The sequence below is a fragment of the Poromitra crassiceps genome (assembly GCF_964638095.1).
Source record: "Poromitra crassiceps genome assembly, chromosome: 12".
NCBI lineage: Eukaryota > Metazoa > Chordata > Actinopteri > Beryciformes > Melamphaidae > Poromitra > Poromitra crassiceps.
This window is the reverse complement of record NC_139632.1, coordinates 42,867,524-42,877,058: the sequence shown is the minus strand read 5'-3', so window position 1 is coordinate 42,877,058 and position 9,535 is coordinate 42,867,524. Positions and strand designations below refer to the sequence as shown.

At 41.9% G+C, this 9,535-nt stretch overlaps 1 protein-coding gene across 2 annotated transcripts in view; it reads left to right on the top strand.

The window, feature by feature from the left end:
- The window catches only part of lrrc40 (leucine rich repeat containing 40), a 17,468-nt gene extending 9,060 nt beyond the window's left edge, over window positions 1-8,408 (top strand). The window contains exons 8-16 of one of the 2 annotated variants that reach the window (XR_014553220.1): window positions 1,497-1,587; window positions 2,118-2,163; window positions 2,962-3,064; window positions 3,779-3,886; window positions 5,135-5,245; window positions 5,330-5,407; window positions 5,963-6,148; window positions 7,099-7,587; window positions 8,174-8,408. Coding sequence is in view for 1 of the 2 variants with exons in the window: in XM_083647710.1 (XP_083503836.1) it covers window positions 1,497-1,587; window positions 2,118-2,163; window positions 2,962-3,064; window positions 3,779-3,886; window positions 5,135-5,245; window positions 5,330-5,407; window positions 5,963-6,148; window positions 7,099-7,204 (829 nt within the window). In the remaining variant the exon portion in view is untranslated. Of the gene's footprint in view, window positions 1-1,496; window positions 1,588-2,117; window positions 2,164-2,961; window positions 3,065-3,778; window positions 3,887-5,134; window positions 5,246-5,329; window positions 5,408-5,962; window positions 6,149-7,098; window positions 8,148-8,173 lie in introns of those variants that run through there. The other variant, XM_083647710.1, reaches the window with a different exon arrangement.
- Window positions 8,409-9,535: the final 1,127 nt, after the last annotated feature.

The following is a 9,535-nucleotide window of genomic DNA, read 5'->3' as shown; positions in this document are numbered from 1 at the left end:
GTGGGGGCAGAGCGCTTTGGTCACTGCTGGAACCCCAAAAACGAGTATGGCCGGGCGTCAAGGTGATTATCCTGCCGATAATCTTAATAATATCCTGTAGTGCATGGTGCGCCACATTTACAAATCTTGTAGTGTGTGCATGTTTGAGATTCTAGGGGAGATAAACGATAATGACGGGAGGCTTGCACAGCAGCAGGATGATGTAGGCTATTCACGCAGATTTTCAGTCCTAAATATCAAACATGTTTGATATGAAAGCATTCATATTGACTTAAATATTTTGTTCATATAAAAACGTGTGTAGAGCACAGTGGTAGAGTACATGTAAACTATGTTATGAAAAAAAGTATCCATCGCTGCTGTAATTTTAAGGAAAATAAAAATATATATATATTTCCTATCTATCCCTTGCTGCCACTGGGAAAAAAAATAAAAAAAATAATAAAATAAAATAAATTCCCTACTGACCCATCACCGAACTGACAACCAACAGGAACCAAACTTATTTTTTTTTAGGCCTAGGTAGCTAAGTTACGTTTTAGTAGCTGACCCTCACAGCTACAGGGAAACAGCTAAATGTCGTCTGGACCTAAAACACCTACAATCGAACAGCTCCAACACCAGTCTGACTGACTCTCTGACTGACACAGTCTGACTGACTCTCTTACAGTCTGACTGACTCTCTGACTGACACAGTCTGACTGACTCTCTTACAGTCTGACTGACTCTCGAGTCAGTCAGTCTGTAAACAATAACTGTGGCACACAGAAGTGGAAGTCTTGGTGCAGACATCCACTCTACAGCGCCCGGAAACCCCAAAATATCACCGTCTCTCCCAGAGTCTTATTAGTCATCGTCAGCCTGATCGACTCTGGGTGCCCAGATTGGGATTATACTAGCTAACATGACCTGTATAGCCTACCAGAGCTAAAGTTAGCAGGAACAGCTAACATGACCTGTATAGCCTACCAGAGCTAAAGTTAGCAGGAACAGCTAACATGACCTGTATAGCCTACCAGAGCTAAAGTTAGCAGGAACAGCTAACATGACCTGTATAGCCTACCAGAGCTAAAGTTAGCAGGAACAGCTAACATGACCTGTATAGCCTACCAGAGCTAAAGTTAGCAGGAACAGCTAACATGACCTGTATAGCCTACCAGAGCTAAAGTTAGCAGGAACAGCTAACATGACCTGTATAGCCTACCAGAGCTAAAGTTAGCAGGAACAGCAAGAAGCCCAACTTTCTCTGCCACTTTCCTCTGTGCATTTCTCTTTCGCAGGATCATTATTATTGCATTATTATTATTATAGTTTTCATTCTCTTGAGAGTTGGATGGAAACAACAGTGAATGTACAGTACCACCAAAGTTGGTCTCCCATTAAGTTCAACAGTCGCATCCTAATGTTGTATTTGTGTGTGTGTGTGTGTGTGTGTGTGTGTGTGTGTGTGTGTGTCTGTGTGTCTGTGTGTCTGTGTGTCTGTGTGTGTGTGTCAGTCTTCCAGCCACTCTCAGCTTGTTGCCCAACCTGAACATGTTGCTGTTGGAGGGAAACCCACTGAGAGGCATCAGGAGAGACCTGCTCACTGTAGGTCTCTCTCTCTCACACACACACACACACACACACACACACACACACCAATACAGGCTTTCAGGTGTTCCAAAACGTGTCAACGTGTGTCGTTGCCTGGGAAACGCACATTCCATAATACAACGGTTCGCATCGCATCCCGTAATAGTATGATGATACTTGGGATGCCATTGTGAACATACATAGATGCGAACAGGTTAGCTAAGCGTTTAGCGTCGCCAGCGAGGGCCCCCAGCGTTGCGGTCGCGGTACGTTTCAAAACACTGCACCTACACTCTTTCTTTCACGGCTTTTGACAAACGGTAACTCTTCATTTAGAATGTGTTTTTTGTGGTTAATATCCATCTGTTAAATATGCTTATATGGCATTTCAGAGCCATGTTTTCTTGCCATGTTAGTCCAGTTCTGGGACAGGACAAACCCTGTGTAAAGCCAAAATCAGCTGATAATGTTTATGTAGTACCTCACTTCTACACACACTCATCCTCACTAATGCCAACACTGTTGTTTTGTCATCTTCCTGACAGAAAGGAACCAGTGAGCTCCTGAAATATTTAAGAGGGAGAATTAAAGGTATAAATGCTATTTCTGCTGACTCTCCTGACTTCACAAAATCTTTTGTCTCTATTGAATCTACTGAGTATTCTGAGCCTGCTCACTATCCTGAATCAAATGACTTGTCTAAGGCCTTGGTCAGACTGCCAGCTTGGATCGGGATTTGGGCATATCTAGATTGGAATCGTATTGATTTGATCAAGTCTGAATAGCAAAAAATCACATGGAATCCGATTTTTGCAAATCGCATCCAAACCATATTTGGAGGTGGTTTCAAATGCAATTCCAATCAAGATTCCAAACAGATACTAGTCACTCAAATCAGTTTTAACATGTATTTTGCAACTCTTTGAAATTCACAGATCACAATGTCCTATTTCTCCACCGGCACTTTCACTTTCTCCATATTTGTTTTTGCTCTGTCATTGCGATTGGTCGGCTGGGAAAAAGCGGTTCACGTCACATTTCTGAAAAGTTGGACATTTCTCAACTTTTGAAAGCGATGTGCTCTGGGTGGGTGGGGGGGCGGGGTCAACGCATCAGCTGCGGTGCTTTTTAGGAGGGGCCACATTTTGTGCCCCTTGCGGCTGCTTCCCATTGCTTTGCTCAGGGGGAAAAAACGCTGTACGGACACTCAACCTTACTCTGTTAATGCAATGAATCTGACTGAATTCACAGACTGCTGAATCTGCCGATTTAACTGAATCTATCGAATACTGATTCTGCTGACTTTACTGAATGTACTTCCTAATGGATCTGCTGATTTGATTGATTGAATCTACTGCCTACTGATATGACTGACTCTACTGACTGTAGAGGAGCCAGAGGAGGCAGACACAGCTCCTACAGCCATGACGTTACCCAGCCAGGCCAGAGTCAACCTGCACAGCGTCCAAACGCTCAAGCTGCTCGAGTACAGGTTGGTGATGAAGCCTACAGTTATCTACTACTTTTATATACTAGGACATCATTAATAAATACATATTATTTATACTTGTTTCAACATACTTTCTAGTGAACAGAGGCTTGCGTCAGCCTGAATATGAATATATTGAATGCCCTGGAATAAAAAAAATAGACCATGTTTAAACATACAGTAATTACTACTCTCATTTCAGAGTGGTTTGTCACTAGCCTGGCTCTGTGGCAGTACGGCAAAATATCACAGTATTACTACAAGCTAACGTTGGAGTACTAGTTACGATCATACCAAAACTTCATTACTTCGGTTTTGACCCTTATTACTTTTTTGATGGCACCTATGTTTTTCATCCTCTTGCAGCCATTTTGAACTAAAGCTTCTGCTTAAATGGTTGAAATGAGTTTCTTAGACAAATATCAAAGCCTTTGCCTTTCCATCAAAGCAAAGGGTGGTTACTTTAAACTTAAAGAATCTAAAATGTAAGATCATTTGTCTTTTTGGTCACTGCATAATTCAATTGTACTAATGAATAGTTTTGATGTATTTACTATTAATGTGAAAAATTGTAAAAAATAAAGACAGGTACTAGTCTAATTTTCATATTGTACATATTATTTTATGGACAACGCTGCCTGGCCAAATTTCAATAAGTGTGTGTGTGTGTGTGTGTGTGTGTGTGTGTGTGTGTGTGTGTGTGTGCGCGCGTGTCAGTGACAAGCAGGCAGAGAGTATTCCAGAGGACTTGTTTGATGCTGTAGAAGGTGCAGTTGTGACTACCATTAACTTCAGCAAGAACAAGCTGACCACCCTGCCCACCAGGTACACACACACACACACACACTGTCTCTCTATTCACTTTATTCACCACGCCCACTTTTTCTCTCTTCCTTGTTAGATGCAATTGTATTTGTTCTTCCGGTTCAGCGCTAGTTGGCGGCCAATTTCAAAACAAAACGTAACTATGAATGAAGTTTGGCAACATTCAGAAGCTACACTGCGGCCAACTTCACTTACATGTTCATAGCGTTACTGCTGCGAGGAGCCGATGGCTGTACCCGGTCGGCATTTAACGTTAGTTACAAAAGCATGAAAGAAAGAAAGCATAAAATGTACGGTCATCAGAAAATAAGGACTTCACTCTCCCCTCTGCCTCACCGCTCACTAACTTTTCCTCATTCAGCTACCAACACACTGAAGCAGTGTGAGCACAACACAAACACACACATGGCTCCTACAATATATTTCTTCTCACCTGCTGCCCATCCTCATTTAGTTCATTTTTACCCGTGCCGTTCCCGTCAATTTATATCAATCTTTTTTTTTTTTACCCATTTACTTAGGTTACTCACTGCAATGCAGGAGTCTGATTCAACCATAGACCGTAAAATATATGGACGTGGTCACCATGATGTCACCATGATGTCACCCATTGTTTTTTGTACTCCGTTTTGATGCCTTGAGGTTGGCCTTTTTACTGTCGCCATCTTGGTTATTTGGAGCCAGAAGTGATGTGCTATTGGTCCGTGATTGGCGAGCTGCGTGATCACTGGACAGGCAACCTGTCAATCACGCCCCAAGGCAAAGTCTGCTTAATCGTCTATTTTACTCTAAATGGGACCATCATTTACAAAATGAACGACTTGAAACTAGTGATTGAGACATAAACTCATTAGGAAAGTGTTTACTGTGGCCATAAATCAAGTGAGAAGTACGGTCATTTTCCCATTCACTTCCATGTAACCAGACTTATTTTTGCAGCCAGTGGAGTCGCCCCCTGTAGGCCATTCGAAACGAATGCTGGTTTAAGTTACTTCCGCATTGGCTTCACAAGCAGAGCAACGAGCTATCCCCTTGGATTCAACTTAGTCAGTCTGTCAGGACCGCGTGGGTTGATGGCTCACACCAATCGTGAAAATCATATAAGAGGGAGCGCCATGCCGATGGTCTGCACAGGATCTGGGCTTGTTACAATCAGTTACAATCTTTCATTCGCAACAGTTGTATGAGGTATTATTTGACACTAAACCATACTCTTCTTATCTGCTGTTCTCTGTTCTGACTGTGCAGACTAGTGGAGCTGCAGTCTACAGTGTCAGAGCTCAATCTGGGCTTCAACAGACTCGACTGCTGCCCTCCTGATGTCTGCAAGCTACTGCAGCTCACACACATAGACCTCAGGTAGACGCGCACATCCGTACACACACAGATGTGTACCAATTTCAGCCTGGTACATAGCTAACACAACTAACTGGTTGTTTTCAGGAACAACCAGCTGAGTGAACTGCCATCTGAACTGGAGAACCTGACTAAACTACGCTCGGTTATACTCAATTATAACAGGTAACACACACTAGCTGTTAAAGGTAAAGTTCACCCCAAAATTAAATCCGGTCAAAATCTACTCACCTTCATTTCAGTGGAGACTTCATTGAAGTTCATACAACCACTAGACAGCAAGTTAGCTACTGAAGTTCCATCTCACACTTCTTAACAGCTAATTGAGGTGAATGGGGTGTGGCCGTTGAGAGTTAAAAAGAATCATAATCTTATTCATCTTTTTTTATGGTCATCTAACCATACAATTAATATAAACCACAACAAGGTCTTCTGACAGTCACTGGTTGAAAGTGTTGAAAGAGACAATCAAGTGACAATCAAATGTGTCCTGTGATGGATGTCATTTTAAAATATGGTGGCGTATAACATATTTATGTAAGAATAAAATTACATATAAAAAAACACAATGATATTAACAAAATATTATGATGTTCATCATATCAAATATTGGCCCTAGTAGTGTGAACGTAGCCTGAGTTAATTAGTCAACCACTCGTTTGACAGTCGGTTTAGCCAATCAGACCAACCAGTCATCATCTAGTTTCCTCACTCTTGCAGGTTCAAGTCCTTCCCTGACATCCTGTATCAGATATTTTCCCTGGAGACGGTGTTGCTCGGCAACAACCAGGTGGGCAGCGTGGACCCTGGTTGTCTGGCGCGATTGGTCCATCTGTCAACGTTGGACCTGTCAAACAATGACCTGCTGAACATACCACCTGAGCTGGGACTGTGTATGAACCTCAGGTAGGTTATACACCTGAAGAATGAAAGAGTCTGCACACTGGTATCTGCCAAAGTGGAACGTCACTTCCTGCTTCAGCACTGTACCAGAGATTTTCATCCGCCATTTATTTTCCCATAGACATTTCGTAAAATGCTTATAAAAAATAGTTTTACTTGTTCAAACCAAACGGTTCAGATATATTTAGAAACAGGAGAGATTGCATAACATTTCACTCTGACCAAAACGTTAAAAAAACAGTCAGGGTTAAATGTTCTATGGTCTCTCCTGATTATAAATATAGCTGAACCGTGTGGTTTGACCAGGTAAAACTATTTTTAAAAGCATTTTATGAAATGTCTATGGGAAAATAAATAAAAAAAGAAAATCCGTGGTACAGTGCTGAATCAGTAAGTGACGTTCCACTTTGCCTCTCTATACACAGGTGACACTTCATGTACACTGTCACCTGTGTGTAGGTGTTCAAGGAAAATTCCACGGTAGAATTGTCTTTCCTAACCTGACGTGCCAGATGGTTGGTTTTGTTTTCACAAAACACAGATGGGTGGTTTTGTTTTAACTTTTGTTATTTGTCGAATCCAGCTGCCTTGCCAGGTTAGGTCTTTCTCATTCAAAGCAACATTCCTGGATGGTCAGAGTGGCGCTGATGTGTTTATATAAATCGCTGTAGTGTTTATGTTCAACAGCGTCCAAAATAAAAATTGAGTGATGATGGAATGTTGGTGACGTTGTAGCGGCGTCCATCGGGCCATCATAAATCACTGTAGTATAAACTGCCCTTTAATTCCAACACTGCCATTTTATGCTGTGCTAGCCAAATTACCACGGCAAACTGGAAGAACCGTTCTGTCCATTCAAGCTCTGTGGGCTACCTGCGTGGCAGTGACATCGTAGGCTTTTCTAAACAACACAATGTAGAGAAGCTCAGTTGAAACCTGTGTTCTCCCTCTAGGTGTCTGAGTCTGGAAGGGAATCCTTCCCGGATGCCCAGAGCAGCCATCCTGGCCAGAGGAACCGATGCTGTATTGGAGTACCTCCGCAGCCGAATAGCCACATAACCCCCAAACCCTGACCCTACTGGAGGTACAACCATAATGTAATGCCATTGTTCTCGGGACCAGGAATCCTTTGACTGAACCTTCCGCATGGAACGTTAAATTCAGTTTACATCAGATCTTTACTCTTTATTGTCCCTCGGGGGGGAAATTTGGTTTGTAGTAGTAAAAAAAAAACACAACCTACAAGAGGACATGGGACATTAATCATCAACAGTTAAACAACCAAAGAAAAATATGTTTGTTAAAAAAGTATTGAACTTAACACTGGCTATGTTTCCATGTCAGAGCAACGTGGCTACTGGTCTTACTGCTTCCCTATTTGACTGAACAGTTGCAGCTTACTTGTAATACCGGGGAAAGAAATGTTGACGCCAATAGTAATAGTAAGTACTGCTCACAGCCTTGTTTCTTCTGAGTTGGACAGATGGTGAAAACCAAAAGTTCAGTTCACCAACTTTGCTCTTCCCTTTATTTCCTTACCTGTTTGACTTAAAAAGGCCAACACACCGCTGTGATTTTTGCTTCCCGCTCAGCCTCGGCCCTTAAGTCTCATTTTGCGTCTCTTCCCTGCCACCACAATTAACAGTGTGCAGTAACTGAATAAGTGGAAATAGGATAGGAACAACTCAAATTGCACCAATGGTTATCCTTTACTGATTCATTTCCTGTTACCCTTACCCTGTTTACTGCCCCCAACTCATCATATCATTACCGACACATCACTCTGAGTGACAGCCAATCAGATGTTTGTTTTCTACTGTGACACAGTATGTACTATACCAGAGCAATTTAGAGAGAGAGTGGCATCAGCGGAGGACCAAAATGCATGACTCATTAGCCAATGAACAGCCAGGAAGGGGTCTTGCGCTACTTTTGAATGCTAAAATAAAGCTGATAATGTACAATTTTATAAAAAAAAAAAAAAAAAAAAGTACAACACAAACTGTCCATTTTGCTGCAAATCGACAGTGCTGCTTAATCCAGGACCTTGCTTGCTGGAACTCAAGAGTAAAAAACTGGTCCATTGGAGTGAATGGAGATGTCGCGACTCTTCTATATACACGTCTCTGGTATGTACTATGGTGCGCAGACCAATCAGCCAAAGTTGAACTCTGCGAAGTTGTTGTGGTTTATGACTTTGTTTAATTTAGTTTTGTTGTGTGTTGAACCAAGAACCAATGACTGCAGCACTTATTTCAATAAATCCTGAGTTTGTTCATAATTGTAATGACTGGTGTATATTTATTCCAGGTGTGTTGTGTTAGCATAAGACCTTCAACAATATAGAGTACCGCAGGGATGACCTATTTTTTTAGGCTTAACCAGAAATCGCCGCCATTTTGGTTTGTCAGTGGACAAGTCTAACCCTAACCCTAACCCTAAGTCTATGGGGTTTTAGATTGAGGATTGGGAGCGCAAATTTGGGTTCAGCAGGATATTCTTCACAAGCAATCACTTTTATGCCTTTTGAAGTGTTTTCTAAAAATCGCGTTAAAAAACGCATTTACGTTCCAAAAGTCATAAAAGTTATTCACGTTTGTGAAGATTATCCTGCTGAAGCCAAATTTGCGCTCCCATAAACCTTTGTTAACCACAGACCACATTTTATGCATTTAAGCGAAATCTCCATTTTAAAACCCCATTCACTTTTCCCCTGACGAACCTGGAAGTAGAATTGTGACAAAGCTCTCTGTATTTTAGTAAGCATATGACCGCCCATATGCCTTTGTCCCAGTATTATTATGTTGAATATATCATCACACAATAAGTTGGAATGCTGTCAATTTGAACAGTTATTTATATAATATCTTGGGTAAAACAGGCCTTTTGTTACAGTGGCAGAGAGTCAGCAGCAGAGATAACCAGCTAGTTCAGACGTAACTAGTCCAATACTGCATTTGTCACATGGGAAAAACCAGTAGCTATATAAGCTTCATACATGAAATGTAGTCTTGTATTATTCTTTGTTCATTTATATTACTTTAAAATGAGAAATGGCCATCAAGAAGGGTTTATTCAATCATTTTGACTGTCCGTTATATTCTGGTTGAATTGACACAGGTATTGTTAGTTGATTTCATGCAGACTGACATATAGATCGTGGCCTGACCAGCGATGGTCAAAAAAGAAGCTGGTCCCTGGCCGGGTGCTGTAAGCTGCCCAGCACTCCTGGCCTGCTCCGTGGAGGAAGGACGAGCCAGGATGGGAGGAACTCCGTGGACACATTTCATGGTGGCGTTCTGAAGCCGTGTGTGCACAGTAGGTATGCCAGCAGCCGTGCACTTGTGTTCATGCTTTGATGGTTGCATGTGACAAAATTAAGATGGGGGG